The sequence below is a fragment of the Oncorhynchus keta genome, chromosome 36, assembly GCF_023373465.1.
Source record: "Oncorhynchus keta strain PuntledgeMale-10-30-2019 chromosome 36, Oket_V2, whole genome shotgun sequence".
Lineage (NCBI taxonomy): Eukaryota > Metazoa > Chordata > Actinopteri > Salmoniformes > Salmonidae > Oncorhynchus > Oncorhynchus keta.
The window spans coordinates 5941009-5961810 of NC_068456.1; the positions used below are offsets into that span (position 1 = coordinate 5941009).

Genomic DNA, 20802 nt, shown 5'->3' on the forward strand with positions numbered 1-20802 from the left:
AACACACAGAACCAGGGATGCTAACACACAGAACCAGACAGAATGACTGCGGGGTTGGGGGGGGTGCTAACACACAGAACCAGGAATGACTGCTAACACACACAACCAGACAGAATGACTGCCGGGGCTGGGGGGAATGCTAACACACAGAACCAGACAGAATGACTGCCGGGGCTGGGGGGGATGCTAACACACAGAACCAGACAGAATGACTGCCGGGGTTGGGGGTGCTAACACACAGAACCAGACAGAATGACTGCCGGGGTTGGGGGGGATGCTAACACACAGAACCAGACAGAATGACTGCCGGGGTTGGGGGTGCTAACACACAGAACCAGACAGAATGACTGCCGGGGCTGGGGGAATGCTAACACACAGAACCAGACAGAATGACTGCCGGGGCTGGGGGGGATGCTAACACACAGAACCAGACAGAATGACTGCCGGGGTTGGGGGTGCTAACACACAGAACCAGACAGAATGACTGCCAGGGTTGGGGGGGATGCTAACACACAGAACCAGACAGAATGACTGCCGGGGTTGGGGGTGCTAACACACAGAACCAGACAGAATGACTGCCGGGGCTGGGGGAATGCTAACACACAGAACCAGACAGAATGACTGCCGGGGCTGGGGGGGATGCTAACACACAGAACCAGACAGAATGACTGCCGGGGGGGGTGCTAACACACAGAACCAGACAGAATGACTGCCGGGTGGAGGGGTGCTAACACACAGAACCAGACAGAATGACTGCCGGGGTTGGGGGTGCTAACACACAGAACCAGACAGAATGACTGCCGGGGTTGGGGGGGGATGCTAACACACAGAACCAGACAGAATGACTGCCGGGGTTGGGGGTGCTAACACACAGAACCAGACAGAATGACTGCCGGGGCTGGGGGAATGCTAACACACAGAACCAGACAGAATGACTGCCGGGGCTGGGGGGGATGCTAACACACAGAACCAGACAGAATGACTGCCGGGGTTGGGGGTGCTAACACACAGAACCAGACAGAATGACTGCCGGGGTTGGGGGGGATGCTAACACACAGAACCAGACAGAATGACTGCCGGGGTTGGGGGTGCTAACACACAGAACCAGACAGAATGACTGCCGGGGTTGGGGGTGCTAACACACAGAACCAGACAGAATGACTGCCGGGGTTGGGGGGGGATGCTAACACACAGAACCAGACAGAATGACTGCCGGGGTTGGGGGTGCTAACACACAGAACCAGACAGAATGACTGCCGGGGCTGGGGGGATGCTAACACACAGAACCAGACAGAATGACTGCCGGGGTTGGGGGTGCTAACACACAGAACCAGACAGAATGACTGCCAGGGTTGGGGGGATGCTAACACACAGAACCAGACAGAATGACTGCCGGGGTTGGGGGGGCTAACACACAGAACCAGACAGAATGACTAACGCCGGGGGGGGGGGGGAATGCTAACACACAGAACCAGACAGAATGACTGCCGGGGCTGGGGGGGATGCTAACACACAGAACCAGACAGAATGACTGCCGGGGTTGGGGGTGGTAACAGACAGAATGACTGCCGGGGTTGGGGGAGGGGATGCTAACACACAGAACCAGACAGAATGACTGCCGGGGCTGGGGGGGATGCTAACACACAGAACCAGACAGAATGACTGCCGGGGTTGGGGGGAGGGGATGCTAACACCCAGAACCAGACAGAATGATTGCCGGGGTTGGGGGGGGGGATGCTAACACACAGAACCAGACAGAACGACTGCCGGGGTTGGGGGAGGGGATGCTAACACACAGAACCAGACAGAACGACTGCCGGGGTTGGGGGAGGGGATGCTAACACACAGAACCAGACAGAATGACTGCCGGGGTTGGGGGGGGAGGGGATGCTAACACCCAGAACCAGACAGAATGACTGCCGGGGTTGGGGGAGGGGATGCTAACACCCAGAACCAGACAGAATGACTGCCGGGGTTGAGGGGGGGTACTAACACACAGAGGACCAGAGAAAGGAATGCCAGGCCAGAGAGAAGATGTGGGTGAATGCTACATATAGCACAGAGATAACCTAGAAGAGTGAAATACATGACCAAGGGGGGGACACAGAACAAGAGAGTGGACAACTAGCTAGCTAGCACACTGAGGATGAGGCAGTGGAGCATGAGGCTAGGGCCAGGGCTCAGAGGACCAGGCCTAGCTTCCTGGAGAGAGAGGCGAGGCCCAGCAGAGAAGCTCATCAGGGCTGTGCAGCGACAACGGTGTCCTTCCAGATGGCTACTATGTGATTCTGCAGAAATGGGAAGCAGCTGTGGGCAGCGACAAGGCTCCCTCCACGCTTCACTGGGACCTAACAGGGGAGGGAGGACATTTGCATAAAAGGGATAATCTGGCCAACACCCCCCCTGCCAGAATCCCAAATGTCACTTCCCCTTTCGGACAGTTTACTGAAATAGGCCTACTCTACCATTTAAGAATCAGTGAACTATTCCATTAGGGAGGATCCTATTTGACCATGCCAGATTATGTCCAGTGTAAAAGATCATGGAAAAAGCATCAGAATTTAACATGTCCACAAGTCATATCTATTAATCTTAGGAATTGTTGGAAAAGCGTTTATCCATGGACTGCAAATGTCATACTGGTCCTCACGGGTTTAGATTACATGCGCAGACCGTGGGCGACCGTGATCATAGCTCAAACTGGGACAAATAAAAGGGCATACTACTGTGAAACATGGATGTATGGGCCTATTTGGCAGTCAGCAACTAAAATAATACACAAGACATGTTTATCTCCAGTGTATCATCTTATATCTTCTTGACAGGGATCATTTTCCTTTGTAGCCTAGTACTGTTCAACTTCAATTCAAAGCCATAACTCAACCCAACATTCCTAGACATATAACATAAGGTGTTAAAGATACATGACGTTAGAAGATGACATTATTCTTGGTGTCAAGTGGCTGGATCTGCCAGCGCCTGAGGAATTCTGTGCATCTGGCCTGGTCCAGCTGCAGGGAGCCCCACTGTTCTGACAAGCTTCCACCAGCCCTCTGGGATATGCTCAGTACTTGCATTGCTGGCTAATTTTACAAAGTTTCAACACTGAAGCCAGCCCCAGAACTCTGAAATATTAATCAGCGACTTGACAAAAAGATGAAAAATACATGATACTTTTTTCATGGTCTTCCAGTTTTTCAAAGATTGTTTCATGAAAATTACATTACAATTTCATTTCATGTGTGCACAATCTATAATCGTCTACTCCTCGACCAGTGGCAGTCTATGTCCAGAAAGGCGTTCAACTGAAAAGGAGATCAACTACATTCAAAATCTCTGTTGACTCCTTGTGCATCTGGAGGACCAAGAATTGGCAGAGAAGGAAAAAAGTTGTGGCTTTCAGGAGAGGACAGTCTTGCATTTGGTGAAACCTGACTAAATAGCTTTGTGAGGTCAGCAGGATACCAAAAGTACCTGTTTTGGGATAATTCAAATATGGATTCTTACACAAACATTAAATGAGTTTTCCTGTTTTGTCAAGTACCAGTTTAATAGCACATAGTCACTGTGGCAGGAAGAGAGGCAATACAAAGCAGATCTGTGGGCAAGCCTTAACATGAGACCAGGATACTCTCAGCATTAACCAACTTCCCCAGCCATGGTTGGCACATCCATTAGTTAAAAACCCCTTACGGTTATCTTTTTTTTTTTTTACAATGAAAATGGTCAAAAAAGGAGAAAAGAAAAGGCTTCTCAGCAAAGACGAATTTCTTAAGCAAGAATTTAGCTAGGTCTGTCTGGGAGTTGTCTGAGTGAGAAGCCCAGTTGCATGAGACTAATGGGAGGGATCAGTAACCTGAAAACTAGATGTTATTGGTAGAGGTTTGAAACACTCTTTGTTATTCATCTATTAAAACTTTTTGGGCGACCGACCAGACTCACATAGAAATATGCGTTATAGATTTGTCATTCTAATTGAAAGTCTAAGAAGCGGTAGATCTGTTCTGTGCTACATTTCTATGCCTCTCATTCTTAAATTTCATTTCTTCGTCTTTTACTTTCAGTTTTGTACACTAGCTTTAAACAGCTGAAAATAAATATTTTTTCCAAAACCAAAAATATTGTCACAGCGGTTTAGATGGCACAACAATTCTCTACACTATACTTGTTTTGTCACAAACTGAAATTAGGCAAAGTATTAGAATTTTTACAACCAGCAAATGCCGAGGCGATTTCTGCATAGTGTACCTTTATCTTATACCGCCTGGTGATCTCGCCAGGCAGGCCAAAACTCCACCAAACCAGGCTCAAATTTCAGGCGGTCTTCTCAAACAGCCTTTACACTAAAAGGGCATTATCATCATCATCACAGTATTACTCCAACCCCTTAGTGTGGAAATATATATAAAACACAGTAAATAGACCAATAAGAGTTTCAAACCTCTCTGCCAATAACAGCTAGTTTTCCCCTCCCCACTCAGACCACTCCCTGACAGTCCAAGCTAAATTATTACTTTAGAAATTGCTATTTTTATTTCTTTTTTTTTACCATTTTAATTGAAAACAAATCACAGTAAGGTACTTCATTTTTACCCAGAAATGACTTGATAGAGATAAAAACAGCTGCATTGGACCTTAAACAACCCGAGTTGATGAGAAACTGATAGCTGATGTAGGCCTATATTCATCTACTTCGGATAAACAGGTAGCAAATGGAGTGAAAAGGGAACATATGGCCACATGGCCCCATAACCCACCCTCAGAAAAACGCTTTGCCACATTTCCTCTGTGTACAAAAGGAAAAGCTGTTAGCAATGCATTACCCAAAAAATTCAGCAAGTTTATTAACAACATATTACTTACACCAAAATCTTATTTAGTGAATCCAAGTGTAAAAAAACTAATAACATATATTTGTGAATAGATATACTGTGCCATGGATCAGTAATTGAAAAATCAAGTTAACACTCAGAAATAATATTTTAAAAAGCCTAATCTTACGGTAGGTAGTCTGTCACAGGAAAACTAACATTTAAATGAAAGGTAATTTACTGAACAAAACAAATTAAATATATCCCCAACAGCAGTAAATGTTAAATATAGGCTGATATTGGTAATGTGAGTCTATACTGCTGCCCAGATCAACAACCACAACCAAAAGTCTTGTTCCACCCCTCATAGAGCTCCAGGTCTTTGGCTGAGACGCTGGGCCTTACTGTCCTCAGGGCCTCCTGGAAGTCACAGTGGAGGATGGGCCGCACCTGGTCGGGGGTGATGGTGGCAATGTCACGGAGCTGGATGCGCCGGATGGGGCCAAGCGCTGCCTCCCGAAACAGAAAAGCCCTCCGTCCCTGTGACCACGGTCTCCAGCTCGTCCTCTCCCAGCTGGCTCTTCTCACAGGCCATGAAGTGAGAGACTATCTGCCGTCGGGCAGCTGCCTCGGGAGGGGGATGTAGAGACGCTTGGCAAGGCGGCGCCGGGCCGCTTCGTTTATCTCCTGAGGGCGGTTGGTGGTCCCCACCACCAGGACGCGGTCGTCGGCTGAGGTGGATGCCCCGTCCAGCTGAACCAGGAACTTTATCCGTCGGGATGAGTCGTGCTCACCGTCCGTACGCTGGGACAGAAGAGTCGATCTCGTTGATGAAGATAACAGCTGGCTGATGGCAGAGGAAGATGGCGAAGAGTGTTCTAACCATCTTCTCTCCCTCCCCCACCCACTTCGAGGTGAGAGACGAGGCACTGATGCTGAAGAAGGTGGCCCCTGACTGGCAAGCAATGCACTTCCCGATCAGAGTTTTTCCTGTGCCCGGGGCCCGAATAGGGGGATGCCTTTGGGTGGACCACGGAGGCCAGTGAAGATGTCAGGCCGAAGCATAGGCCACACCACAATCTCCTTGATCATGGCCTTTGCAAACTCCAGGCCAGCGATGTCGTCCCAGGCTACGGGCGGTCCATCGTCCATAATTTCACTGATGATAAGCTCGATGATTTTGGGCTCAAAGTTTTTCAGATGCTCGTCTACTGGCTGAGTCTCCTGAGCATTGCTGCTACCGACAACACTCTCTTTGTCCTCTGGCCTCGACATGGGGGACACAAATTTGGAAAATGTCCCCTGTGGTCTGTTGGCCCCCAGTGACTTCTTAGTGGCACCCCCGATGGCAGCTGCCATCACAGGGGGCTGCTGGGCTCTCTGGGACTGGTGGCGGTGTTTTTTCTGCTGATCAACAATAAACTGCTCCCTTGCCGTTTTGAAGTTTGTGCCACCACAGCATGGGTCTTGCCTTGCCTGGCCTCCAGATGCTCCCCCTCTGCCATTCTCTCCACCAGAGTTGTAAAACGTCTTCCTCTTGGAGGTGTTAGAGTTTAAGACAGACTGGTGACCTGCAGGGGCTGGGTTTGGTTGTGGTGGAGCTGAGGAGTGCTGGCAAAACAGAGACTGAGCCCATGCTGAGGGGCCAGCAGAGGAAGAGGGTAGCTGGGGACTCCCTGAGCGCCTCTTGGTCTTTCTGCTGTAGCACTATGTAAAATGCTGAAAGTGCTGTTGCCCTCAGGCTTGGGCCATGATGAGGTTCCCAATGCTTTGAATGGAGTCTCTGCAGCTTCGAGTCTAGTGGAAGGAAGAGACAGGGCGCTGCCTCTGTTCTCTTGTCCAACGAAGATGTTAACATCTGCAGGTGCCACAAGGGACTTTCCACCCCGTCCCAGCCCGAAGCATCTTCCGCACGCAAGGCAGCTCCAGCACACCCGCAGTTGTCAGGGACGATTCCCATTTGTCGCTGTGGTTCCTGACTGCAGGCCAGGTTCAGTACGCTCTCTGCATAGTTGTTAAGCCCCGTGCGAGGTTCTTCCGAGTCCAGCACTGCAGCATAGCGCTCCGAGTAGGTCCTGAGCAGGGAGCCCGTGCCGGCCTGAGAGAGCTGGGCGCTCGCCCATGCATATTGTATGGCAAGGATGTGCACCCGATAGGCGTCTGCCGTCTGTTCAGGTGTGCAGGTGCCAGATGAAATGTCAAAGGATCTCCTCTGCCACTCGCCCAGGTGTGCACCACTCATGCCTGGCGTGCTCCCGCCTGTTTGAGGAATGGGGGACAGGAGTCATTAAAAATGCATGACACAAGAAGCAGCCAAGCAAACAACAACACACACACATTTTACAAGTCTTAAAAAAAAGACATCACCACATTATAACACTTATTCAATATAAGTCATGTCTAGACTTACAAGTAGCTAAACTTACATAGCCAGCTATGACATATTGTGATGATGAATATACCGATAAGTGAAAGATAACGTAGTGTCAAATATGTACCCCTTAGCATTGGCTCCAGCCTGTGGCAGAAGACAGCTTGCTGTTTCCCCTAAATTACTGTTGTCATTTCTCACTCACGCTGCGCATATTCTCATAACAAAGCCTTGATAAATGCTGCGCGACTGAAACAAAACGACTTGGAACACAATTTACATTTAGGATGCTCATTTTCTCAGGAAAGAGGGATGCGCTAGCCCGGGTTTCCCCCGAACCAGCGCCAAATTCGAGCTATGCCATGGAAACGGGGCTCCATTGTTGGCTAACGTTAGCTCACGGTTCCTAGACTGTTTAGCTAACGACTGTAGTACCGGCTAAACTACTGTAGTACCAGCTAGGATAGCAAGATCCAAGTTAGCCAGTTGACTTAGCTACTAACCTACTGTACCTGTCGTGTTCGACATATCTCGACTTACCACAGATAAGTAACAAACAGTTGTAGCTTGGAAAATAGAGAGCATAACTTTTTGCACCACGGAAAAGTTGTTATATCAATATCACATTCGCAGCTGGAAGTACAAAAAATGATTCCCGCGCCAACTCGTTGAAATCACCCCTATGTTATTTTTGGGACGTCAGGTGACCTTTCTTCTTCTTCTTCTTCATTTTTAAAATTATTTTTATGTCTTCTTCTTCAATGATATCATGGCGGACCGCAAACAAACTTTAAAGTGCATGCTGCCATCTATTGTGCTGGAATGTATTCTGCCCAATTCTATACTATTTTTAAAAATATATATATTTTTATTTAACCTTTATTTAACTATGGAAGTCAGTTAAATTTGTTTATTTACAATGACGGCCAAACCCAGACAATGCTGGGCCAATTGTGCGCCGCCCTATCGGACTCCCAATCATGGCCGGATGTGATACAGTCTGGATTCAAACCAGGGACTGTAGTGACACCTCCTGCCTTAGACCGCTGCACCACACATACTGCCATGAAAATACATTTCTAAACCAAATAAATCCCTACCAACTCCCCAACCCCCAACCCCATTAAACTTGATCTAAATCATGCTGAAAAACTCCACCCTTGTTCAGCATGTCAACAGCCATATCAACAGTAACATCTGTTACCCCCAATATCACTTTTGCCGTCTCCACAATAACCTTCAACCTGGCATTTCTGCTTCCCACAACCCAAATCTTATTGATAACCTTACCAATAAAAGCTATGAAGTCAACATTGGCAACGCACATTCATGAACGCAAGATTTCGGAACCATGCCAGGACCATCAGAAGCACCAGCCCCAACAGTAGGTCCACTTACTACAGGAACATCCTTATAAGCTCCATCAGTCCGCGCTGTAGTTCTACCAATCTGTCTTACAGCCTCTGCATATAATACAGCATGACTGATCCTATATCTCTGAGCCGCTCTAGTGTCTCTCTGCACCTGTCATCCACCAAATGCTACACTGAGTTCTCCCCCACAATTACAGCACTTAACCATTGCTTCAACATTCACCGTAATCATGGCACATATTTTCTTTCCTTTACAATGAGCAGCTACATGTCCCATTCTTTGGCATCTAAAACAGTGCAGTGCATATGGGACAAATTCTCTAACATTGAAACTAAGGAATCCTATATGTACTTTTCCAGGAAAACTTCCTCAAACCTCAGCATCCCTGATAAGCTTTCACTTCTTTGACCCTCTTTCCTACTGATCAACCTTTAGGACTCAATCACTCTGCCTCCCTTCAAATTTTCTTTAACATCATCTATGGACATAGATATTGGAACCCCAGTGATGACTCTCCCCAATATACCATGGGGGTCCTGAGTGGCACAGCAGTCTAAGGCACTGCATCTCAGGGCTAGAGGTGTCACTACAGATGCACTGGTTTGAATCCAGGCTGTATCCCAACTGGCTGTGATTGGGAGTCCCATAGGGCGGCGCACAATTGACCCATCATCTGGGTTTGACCGTTGTAGGCCGTCATTGTAAATAAGAATTTGTTCTTAACTGACTTGCATAGTTAGATATAAATAAAACTAGGTTTTACATGGTTTTATTGGCATACTCCATCCAAAAAGGTGTATTGCCACCACCAACTGGGTGGGGTAAAATACTTTAACGAAAATAAAATACAAAAATAATAATAAATAAATAAAGCTAAACAAAAATCAATGTAATCTTCCACTTACTAAAATGTACTTAGATCCCTACACAGGCTCTGGGGCCTGAGAGGGGGAAGCATCTTCAGAAAATTAAATCTAGAATTGGCTTCCTATTTTGATACAAATCATCCTTCACTCATGCTGCCAAACATACCCTTGTAAAACTGACTATCCTACCGATCCTCAACTTCGGTGAAGTAATTTACAAAATAGCCTCCAACACTCTACTAAACAAATTGGATGTAGTCTATCACAGTGCCATCCATTTTGTCACCAAAGCCCCATATACTACCCACCACTGCGACCTGTATGTTCTCGTTGGCTGGCCCTCGCTTCATACTTGTCGCCAAACCCACTGGCTCCAGGTCATTTTCAAGTCTTTGCTAGGTAAAGCCCGGCCTTATCTCAGTTCACTGGTCACCATAGCAGCACCCACCCACAGCACGCGCTCCAGCAGGTATATTTCACTGGTCAACCCCAAAGCCAATTCCTCTCCTTCCAGTTCTCTACTGCCAATGACTGGAACAAACTGCAAAAATCACTGAAGCTGGAGAGTCTTATCTCCCTCTCTAACTTCAAGCACCAGCTGTTAGAGCAGCTCACAGATCATTACACCTGTACATAGCCCACCTGTAAATAGCTCATCCAACTACCTCATCCCCATACTGTTATTTATTTATTTTGCTCCTTTGCACCCCAGTACTTGCACATTCATCTTCTGTACATCTATCACTCCAGTGATTAATTGCTATATCGTAATTACCTCGCCACTATGGCCTATTTATTGCCTTACCTCCCTTATCTTACCTCGTTTGCACACACTGTATATATACATACTTTTTTCCCTACTGTATTACTGACTGTATGTTTGTTTATTCCATGTGTAACTCTGTGTTGTTGTATGTGTCAAACTGCTTTGCTTTATATTGGCCAGGTCGCAGTTGTAAAGGAGAACTTGTTCTCAACTAGCCTACCTGGTTAAATAAAGGTGAAATAAATCAAATAAATAAACACAGTATTGTCTGAAATGTTTCAGCTGTGAAATCTTGGAGATCAAAGAACCTTTTAGACACTTTCACAATGATTTCCAGTTTTTTTGATTTTTTGTTCAATTGTCCTGTACAAATAATCACTAGAGCAATAAACGCAACAAAATCAACCTTCTTCACAATTAATATTCAGGATCATCAACTGACTGACATCCACAGACTGTTGGGCATCATCCACTGCCATAGCAGTGTGTTTCCAGCTACTCTTCTGGACTGTGAGTTCATTACGCTTCGTAAAGAAATTGACCTACCAACTAACCCTACACCCATTAAAAAACCTCACCACTATTCCACTACTTGGCCCGAACTGATCCTACACCAGGCCGGCAGCCTGGGAGGACAGGACACAATCACTCAACACAGCTTATAACTCTTCTGCATTAAAATCTTGTACACCAAAGTACATCTCTGCAGCTGTCACCAACACAGCTGCTATCTGTGATTTGTTCCTGCTGAGGCAGGTAGCCTAGCGGTTAAGAGTACTGGGCCAGTAACTTGAAGGTCACTGGTTCGAATTGCTGCAACACAACCATAAGCTTGGCATACGTCAGGTGATGTCACTCCTACGCAACACTCGTTTCTCAATCATGCAGGTATTTGTAGATCTATGTAGCTATACGTAGGGCTAGATGGGACTTATGTTTACACCTCCTGTGAACACTTGTGTAAGGGAGGTAAGGCACTATAGTCTAGGGTACAATTCGAACTGGGCCTAACCCTGAGCCCTCCCCTCTCAAATCAAGTGCATGACGCCATCTGGTGGTGAAGATATAGCTAAATACCAGAAAACTGCTACTGTACTTTGGAAATTAAAATATGTTCAGTTTAATTAGGGATAATCTTGACAAATCCAGAAAATCCAGTCCAATAAGTTCAGTTCACGTTCAGTCAGTCCAGGCCAATTAGTCCAGTCAAGTATACTCCAGTCCAGTCTAATCAGTCAAGTCTATATACGGTACCAGTCAAAAGTTTGGACACACCTACTCATTCAAAGGTTTTTCTTTATTTTTACTATTTTCTACATTGTAGAATAATAGTGAAGACATCAAAACTATGAAATAATACAAGTGGAATCATGTAGTAAAGCAAAAAAGTGTTAAACAAATCAAAATATATTTTATATTTGAGGTTCTTCAGGGTAGTCACCCTTTGCCTTGATGACAACTATGCAAACTCTTGGGATTCTCTCAACCAGCTTCATGAGGTAGACACCTATAATGCATTTCAATTAACAGGTGTGCCTTGTTAAAAGTTAATTTGTGGAATTTCTTTTCTTCTTAATGCGTTTGAGCCAATCAGTTGTGTTGTGACAAGGTAGGGGTGGTATACAGAAGACAGCCCTATTTGGTAAAAGACTAAGTCCATATTATGGAAAGAACAGCTCAAATAAGCAAAGAGAAATGACAGTCCATCATTAGTTTAAGAAATGAAGGTCAGTCAAGGTGTAACATTTCAAGAACTTTGAAAGTTTCTTCAAGTGCAATCGCAAAAACCATCAAGCGCTATGTAGAAACTGGCTCTCATGAGGACCGCCATAAGAAAGGAAGACCCAGAGTTACCTCTGCTGCAGAGGATTAGTTCATTAGAGTTACCAGTTTCAGACATTTCAGCCTTAATGGTCGAATTGCTGCAAAGAAACCAGTAGTAAAAGACACCGATAAAAGGAAGAGACTTGCTTGGGCCAAGAAACACGAGCATTGGACATTAGACCGGTGGAAATCTGTCCTTTGATCTGATGAGTCAAATTAGAAATGTTTGGTTCCGCTGTGAAGCATGGAGGATATGATAGTGTGGGGGTGCTTTGTTGGTGACACTGTCAATTATTTATTTAGAATTCAAGGCACACTTAACCATGGATACCACAACATTCTGTAGCGATATACTATCCCATCTGGTTTGCGCTTGGTAGGACTACATTTGTTTTTCAACAGGACAATGACCCACAACACACCTCCAGGCCGTGTAAGGGCTATTTGACCTAGAAGGAGAGTGATGGTGCTGCAACAGATGACCTGGCCACCACAATCACCTGACCTCAATCCAATTGAGATGGTTTGGGATGAGTTGGACTGCAGAGTGAAGTAAAAGCAGCCAACAAGTGCTCAGCATATGTGGGAATTCCTTCAAGACTGTTGGAAAAGCTTTCCTGAAGCTGGTTGAGAGAATGCCAAGAGTGTGCAAAGCTGTCATCAAGCCAAATGGTGGCTATATTTTGATTTGTTTAACACTTTCTTGGCTACTACATGATTCCATGTGTTATTTCATAGTTGTTATGTCTTCACTATTATTATACAATGTAGAAAATAGTCAAAATAAAGAAAAACACTAGGCGTGTCCAAACTTTTGACTGGTACTGTATGTCCAAACAGTGTTGGACCCCGGACATTGCTCTGCATTGCATTTAACTTTATAATGTTATGTCTCATTATTTAATTAATATAATCTGCTGGGTATTGAATAGGAGGCAAGTTCAACTGACCATTATGAGGCCCATGCTTTCAAGTGAACGAGATACATTCAATCTGGACATTTGTTCAGGGGTTACATCTGTATCAATTTCAAACAATCAAAATAGAGGTTTCTCTTTGACCAAAAATAAATGTTTCTCTACCAAAACCTCTGGCCCTTAAATCTCTGCCCTTACCCTTTAAAATATATTATATGCTTTCTGGGATATACAATTACAACAATATTTTCGTTATACGCAAATTGAAATAGAAATTAAATGTTACCTTATTGCTTTTTGCTCTACAGAAGGTATTTAATCTGATAACCTCAAGTGAGGTACCAGAATAGAAAGACTACATCAACCACAATCCATTGCAGGTCATGTTTATCCACGTTCCATGTGACGACAGATGATGGATGACAGCTGTGGGCCAAGAATAAAAGGACCGTTGATCTGCAACAGAACATTATGGATCTCTTCTGTTTGGTCGTTTTGTCCTCAAATTGAACAGCTGAAATCTTATCAAAGTAGCAGTTTACATAGTTAACCAGTCAAACAAAAAATTCTGAAGAAAAATATCCAGCTACCAGAGTAATCGACAGCAATATACTGCTTTGACAGCTAAGCTAGCTAGTTAGCACACCAGATAGGTTCTCGACCAGACGTGTGACCAAGTAGTCACACCCTAATCTGGGGCAACATGAGTGAAATGTAGACCAGAATAATGCAACATGTAGTAGGACTTTTGTCATCGTGAAAGACATTCATTTTTTTCAGAATCTGGACATGGCTGCCTCATCATGCTACAGCCGCCCGCGAGATAGCGCTTGCCAGCCAGTCCGCTAAATCAACTAGCTACATCGGAGCTTGAAAACAATTCGTTTTTTTGTTGCACATATAATATTGTGGTATTATGAATTCACCCATGTATACATTTGTCGCCCGAGACGACAACAGTACTATTTATGCTGAAGTTTCCAAAATTCTCGTCGCTACTGGACAATGGAAGAGACTGAAAAAGGATAATCCCCGATTCAACTTGATGTTGGGCGAACGGAACAGACTGCCATTTGGACGGCTTGGTAAGAGTTAACACTTTTGGCATACGCAGTAAATGGTCTTACATTGCATTGCATGCGTTTTGTTGCAGTGTCAGTATTCCTGTTCTCGCCCTCGAGCAAAACCCATGAATTGTGTCGCATGAAACCGCTGATGTAGACCTCTGATGGAGGCCCATAGGCTGATACACATCACAAGTGCTAATCTGACACTCACTGCAATGCGCCCAGTCTCCTTGGGAGTCAAACCAAGACCTCTACATTATGCAAAAGTAAAAAGAAAGTTACTCCCTTAAACCACTGATAATTTTCCAGAATTACTCATTTGTGTCCCCACCCCTGTCTCAGTTTATGATCAAGAGTTTGGCCTTGACTATCCTGGAGCTTATTGTCTATTGCTACTTTGTTACAAAATTCTAACCATATTTTGGTGATATCACTGTATCCACATGCATCCTTGGTCACTGAATGCCACAAGTAGGCTATATTGGACACACTGAAATGCCGTGTCTGACCTCGGAGAAGGACCTAAACAAATTCTTGTTTACACCGCCCTATTGTAATCACTTTCATCCTTTTTTTATTCTGCATGCGTTTGTTTCTCCTCCACAGGTCATGAGCCTGGACTGATGCAACTGGTGAACTATTACAGAGGAGCAGACAAGTTGTGCCGCAAAGCATCTTTAGTCAAGTAGGCATTTTCAAACCTTGACGAGTTGAAAAGGTTCCAGTGTAATAATTTTCACTTTGATGCTGTAATTTTCACTAAATCCTGCTGATACTGTAAATATCCGCTTACTTTGCATTGTGCAGGTTAATCAAGACTAGCCCGGAGCTTCCAGATCCCGGCAACTGGTTGCCTGAATCGTATATCATCTATCCTACTAACCTCAACACTCCCATTGCGCCTGCAAAGAATGGCATAAGCCACCTGAAAAGTAACCCCAAGACGGATGAAAGAGAAGTTTTCCTGGCCTCTTATCACTCAAGGAAGGAAAGCGGAGAGGGAACAGTGTGGATCGCCAAGTCATCTGCTGGAGCAAAAGGTACCAAACAGTCATCATGTCTAGAGGCTCATATTTCTACTAACAGCTAGTACTGCTACATTCTGTAGTCACTTGGTATTATGGGGGTGGTGTATTATAGTATTGCTGCCTAAAGAAGCTCTCTTTTTAAGCTAATGCATGCCTCATATTTTTCAAAGTTTCCTTTGACTACCTAGGGAGTTACAAACACTTTGTTGGCAAAATATCTATTCCAAGGATTGTATACAAAGATGAGGCTTGGGTTGGTTTTCTTGTTCCAGGTGCTGGGATTTTGATATCCCACGATGCAAATCAATTGCTGGAGTTCATTGATAATCAAGGGCAGGTTCATGTCATTCAGAAGTACCTAGAAAGACCACTACTGTTGCAACCTGGCAACCGTAAATTTGACATCAGGTAAGCAGCTGATACTATTACCTTTGAATGATAGCACATCTAGTGTGTTTATTACACATTTATTACCAACAAAGACTATATAGGCTTCTAATACACAATTGAAGCTGTCTGAGGAACAGCAAAATAAGAAATGTTATCGCTGGTGTTTTTCCCAGTAATCTGACTCTGCGGGTTTGCTGTTGTGTTCTTAGGAGCTGGGTGCTCGTGGACCATCAGTACAACATCTACCTTTACCGTGAGGGTGTGCTGCGGACGGCCTCGGAGCCCTACGACAGCTCCAACTTCCAGGACGTGACCAGCCACCTGACCAACCACTGCATCCAGAAAGAGCACTCGCAGAACTATGGCCGCTACGAGGAGGGCAACGAGATGTTCTTCGACGAGTTCCGGCAGTACCTGCTGAGCACCCACAACATAGTGCTGGAGACCAACATTTTACCTCAGATAAAGCAGATTATAAGGTAGCTACTTCTCCTCCGGTGCTGTTTTTTACTCTGTTGAAGGAGATGGAAAAATACAGTTTTGTTCAATGACCTTAAACGTGGCCTTTCCCTTAACATTGCGAAGTTCTACAAATAGTTATTTCTAGGTATTTGCTTCACAGCTAGGCTATACTCTACTTAGACTCCTGACAATGGTTGTTCTGTCTGGTCTCCTAGGAGCTGTCTGACATGCATTGAACCTGCCATCAGCACTAAGCACTTGTCCTATCAGAGCTTCCAGCTCTTTGGCTTTGACTTCATGGTGGATGAGAGCTTCAAGGTGTGGCTGATAGAGATCAATGGAGCTCCGGCCTGCGCACAGTCAGTCCTATTTTATATTCTTCTCCCAGTGGTCATAAAAACGTAGCAGGTAGTAAATAGGCTATAAAACTGTGTCTCTTATATTGTCCTGTTTATCCTCTTCCTCTTGCCTGCACTCGGTTGGGTCATCCTCTACATCCGTTAGACCTGTTATTCATTACATTTTATTCATAGAATCTTTGTTGATTTAAATGATTTGAGACCTGTGCATGGTGTGTGCTCTACTCAGACTGACCGGCAGTTGTTTGTTCATTCACGCCAAGAGGTTTGGGCTGAAATGTTAATTCCTTTGAAAATGTTTTCTGTTGTTCAAGGCTTAGAGTGCTTTAATAACTTTTCATGTTAGGATTTAATGGATGTTTTATTTTAAGATCTCTGACTTCCCGGTGAATCTGAATGTGCTTGAGTGTAAAATTGTCCTTTGAATTGATTTTCCATGCTAGATAAAGTTTCTGGACTCTTGATCATTAATTCCTCCCTATATAATCTGACTGATTTAACTGGCATGGCATCTTATTAATTGCGCTGTTAACTCTCCCTCCTCTAGGAAACTCTACCCGGAGCTATGCCAAGGTATCGTGGATGTGGCCATCTCCACTGTCTTCACACTGAACAACGATTCCGAACCACGATCATCTTCCTCCTCCCCTGCTCCCTACTCCTCCTCCCCCTCATTTTCTGCTCTCACCTCATCCTCTTGTTCCTCTCCGAAACTGAGAGGACCTCTCCACGTGGGCCCATTCACCCGATTGTAAGTTTCCCCCCGCTTCAGAAGTTCCACCCTCCGCTCCTCATTTCTAGGCTTTTCTGAGAGGTCCCACAGGTCTGGAAGCTTGCCACCTCATTGGTTCTTGTTTGGCAAGTCTCAAAGTGGTTTGCCCTTGTGATTGAATGTGGGACCTTCTCGTATGTGATACCAGATTTTCTTCATACACCACAATGGAAGGGCATTTCAGAGGAAAGCCTGGGCAGACATGCAGAATATGAATGTGGAGACTTGGTGAATGTTTGGGTGATGATGATGGAATGGGCGACAGACTGATGACCGGTTTGGGGGTCCCAGAGCAATGAGAGAAGCCCTTGTGTTCCAGTGCTGCCACTGAGGCTCCCCTAGACTGTGTATGGATGACCTCTGAAGATGGAGGGGATGCTTTACTTATTATACAGACTAGTGCCTTACATCTCCACCCATACCCACTTAAAGATGCAACCTGATGAATTAGCATAGCATTTCTGCTACTGTGTGTTACGTGAGCCAGTGTATTGTCGGTCAGGCAAGTGTATGTGCGATGTAGACTTTTTTTTTTTTTTCTCTCGGTTTGTACATCTTTGGGTTTATCCACAAAAGTTATCATTCCTACATCTTTGTTTCATATCATGATTATTCACAAAGCCCCGGAGAGTTTTGTGTACTGCAGTTTAAAAAAGTATTAAAGCAAAAAATAGGAGGCATCCAGTTTCTATTTTATTGCTATGTAAATTGTATTATAGCTATTGTTCTGCGCATGCCGTGGAGTTTTTTTAGGTCTTCGATTTGAGACCTTTTTTTCCCCAAGTTAATTTAGTCAGTGTTGTTAATTCCCCCCTTGTATAAGAGAAGATTCATAGACAGATTACTTATATTTCTGTCAACAAAGAGTATTTGTTGAATGACTAGAGATAAACCTTCCCTGTCCAACTGAGACTAGATTTGCAACTTTCTAACATTTCAAACTATTTTGAACCTTCTATGGTTCTGCCAGTAAAACTGTTAGAATCAGTCACTTTTATTCTCCCAAGAACATTTACATATAGGCCTACTTGGAATTTGATTCGGTGAAATGGTGCTGCCACAGTAAACAGAATCAACAAACATAATATAGATGATAAACATACAGATGTAATATATCGACAAGGAATTTACGAATCCACGTACACAGTTACGCACAGGGGACCTCCGATACAGCTGTAAATCAGTTTGTTTGTCATCTTAAGAGGGACTGCATGTTGGTGTGGATGCATGTCAGTGTCTTACCTCCTAATGCAAGTAGGCCTACTCTCCCCTTTTGCCTCGAATACTGAGTTCTTAGCCAAGAACTTCCTTTAAAATGGTCTCTTTCTACTTTTTACCTTCCCAATAGGTCCATGAGATGCACCTGTTTGTCAAGAACTGCATTGCATTTTGGCACCAGATGTTTTGAAATAGATTTGCCTAGTTTTGCGTAGTTCTACACCAATTGCTTTTGCAGAAATGTTTGTTTAGTGTGTGTTGGTGACGCTTGCTCAAAGAAAATGTGTTTCTTGTTAGTTTTTGCTTGTTTATTTAAAACATGTAGTGAACTTGAATTAAACAAAATAGCTTCAACCCCAGAATTGACTTAATGTCAATGCAAGTTTTTAAAAAGATCAAAAATTAAGCGGCAATCCATAGCAGTGAAAAGGCCGCGTCCATTTGCGATCTTACAACAGACAAACACTGTTTCTTTTACCCCCCTCGGACATCATTGCATGTGCGATAGAACCGCAGTACTGAGTTTTTTATTTTTTTACCACGATGCTGGATGCTCCTTTCTTCAAAACGATAACAAAATGCGCCTGGGGCGGATCCCAGATTTTAAGTGTATTTTTTAAAAGTAGTTTAAGACTATAAACACAGTCAGTTAGGTTTTTAACACCGCTTCCATGATGTTAAGTGAACTTGTGATACCTGCCTGCTAGAAAGTTGTTTTCCCTGCCCCTTGTCTGTTTCTGTGTTTACACTGTGATATTCAATGTAGAACACCTGACCACATTCAGTTTACAGATGCTTTGTAGCATTATCACCCACAGTTATCCCATAGATTAAGTTACTTTGTCCTATGTTAAACTTTGTTTTAAGTATGAGTTAGTCCCTTAACCACCAACTCCTTTCTTCAATATCACACATTTTCGAATATATTTAGTTGAGGAAATGCTTCAACATGTTTGAGTGAAACACTACTTAAGGGACAACATTGAGACATTTAATCACTGTCTTTTTTTTTTAATGAAGTATGGTGTGAATGACTGCTTGAATAGTATCTGTTTGATATTCACATGGTCAAAGCATACAATGTTTATGAATTATAATCTATTTGTGGTTAAATGTTTGGTTAGAGGGGCACAAAAAAAAGGTATTGGTTTCTAGATTGTTTTGCAAAATAAAAAAGACCAACTGTATTATTCAACACATTGCTTGGGAAAACAACCAAAGGAAATGATCAGTATTATTATACAAATTGGGGAAATGTCTTTCCATCAAAGGGAAGGGGTGCCTTAGTGGGAATTGCCTCTTGATGTTTGGAAGAAGCAATAGACCTCCTGCATATAAATGCACCTTTCATTTGTTTGATTGTAAAGATGTGAATTTGCCTATTGCTATTTGGCATATGTGTCTGACTGTTTTATTTGTTCAATCTTTTGTAATGTCTGGTTGTACTCATGCAGAGTTTCTTTGCACTGAACGTTTCCCATTTTTTTTATTACCTGCTTGGTAGGTTATGAATTCTTATTTCTTATCAATGAGAACTTGTTTGTATGTCAAATCAATCCCCCCTCAGTATTACTTCCCCAGCTATGAAATCTGTGGGTTTGATGTATTTCAAGTCCTTTAAAGTACACTCAAATGAAGATAGATTGAATCATGGCCATGGGAGACAAAGAAGTTAGATTGCAACTTTAAATCAATCATTATCAAACATTTTCACTAAACCAAGGCAGCCAAGAATAAATAAATCGGTTGACACACCAACATTGACACATTGAAATGTTAACCTCTCCCCCAGTCAATGATTTAACTGTATTTAGTCAGATGAATGCCTGTTTCTTTTAGCTAATGTTTATCAAACTTTTGCATGAAAACTGTCACATTATCATGAAGAATAAAATGTATCGTTGATCTGAGTCTCCTGACTTCTCTTGTGGCGTAAACTGATAAGACCCGGGGATTTACACTAGATATGACATGAAAGAAAATCATATAGATGTTGTAAATGACTGCCACCATTGACTTTATCCAACTGAATAGCAGTCATGACTGCAATCGACCAACACAAAGGGCGAGTTCGACATTGCAGCCGACTTTAAAGGCGAGTCGAGATTGACAGATCTCCAAATGTCCTTGCATCGTAAATAACTACTCTGTTGGTGCGTTCCTTTGCCAAATCTTACAATGCCTGGATAGGTGTTTTAAATATCGGCTAACCACAAATGTTAGCAATCTGTCAGTTAATAACAGACGTGTTGGTCAAGTTCCGCTGATCAGATGTTGGGATGCATCAACCAATGGTTGTGTGCTACGTGAGACTGACATATTTCTATAACATGATGTGGTTGGCTTATGTAAAATACCTATCCAGGCATTGTAAGATCTGGCAGGCGACGGCTGGGAAGAGAAACACGCCCGTTGTCAGTCAGTCACAATTTACCCATTTATCACGGTTTTGATGCTCTCGAACACGGCCACAATCACTACATAGAGCAACTGAGATCTGATATCTATAGACCTCTAGCTGTTTGGTTACAGTGGACATGATCTTTGATGCTGAAAATGATTTAGACATAGCATTAC

At 43.9% G+C, this 20802-nt stretch overlaps 1 protein-coding gene and 1 pseudogene across 1 annotated transcript; one reads left to right on the forward strand and one right to left on the reverse strand.

Annotated features, from left to right (window-relative positions):
• Positions 1 to 4644: 4644 nt before the first annotated feature.
• LOC118369526 (fidgetin-like protein 1) lies at positions 4645 to 7714 on the reverse strand (annotated as a pseudogene).
• A 5594-nt stretch (positions 7715 to 13308) lies between these two features.
• On the forward strand, positions 13309 to 20130 carry LOC118369527 (tubulin--tyrosine ligase-like). Its single transcript, XM_035753968.2, has 7 exons — positions 13309 to 14014; positions 14603 to 14681; positions 14804 to 15036; positions 15297 to 15432; positions 15624 to 15893; positions 16092 to 16235; positions 16783 to 20130. The coding sequence occupies exons 1-7, from the start codon at positions 13846 to 13848 to the stop codon at positions 16988 to 16990; spliced, it is 1239 nt and encodes a 412-aa protein (XP_035609861.1). The 5' UTR covers positions 13309 to 13845; the 3' UTR covers positions 16991 to 20130.
• The last annotated feature ends 672 nt before the right edge of the window (positions 20131 to 20802 follow it).

Coding starts and splice junctions, on each gene's coding strand:
- LOC118369527 (XM_035753968.2), top strand. CDS start 13,846: ATGAATTCACCCATGTATACATTTGTCGCCCGAGACGACAACAGTACT. Junction 15,433..15,623: donor AACCGTAAATTTGACATCAG/GTAAGCAGCTGA, acceptor TTGTGTTCTTAG/GAGCTGGGTGCTCGTGGACC. Junction 15,894..16,091: donor CAGATAAAGCAGATTATAAG/GTAGCTACTTCT, acceptor CTGGTCTCCTAG/GAGCTGTCTGACATGCATTG.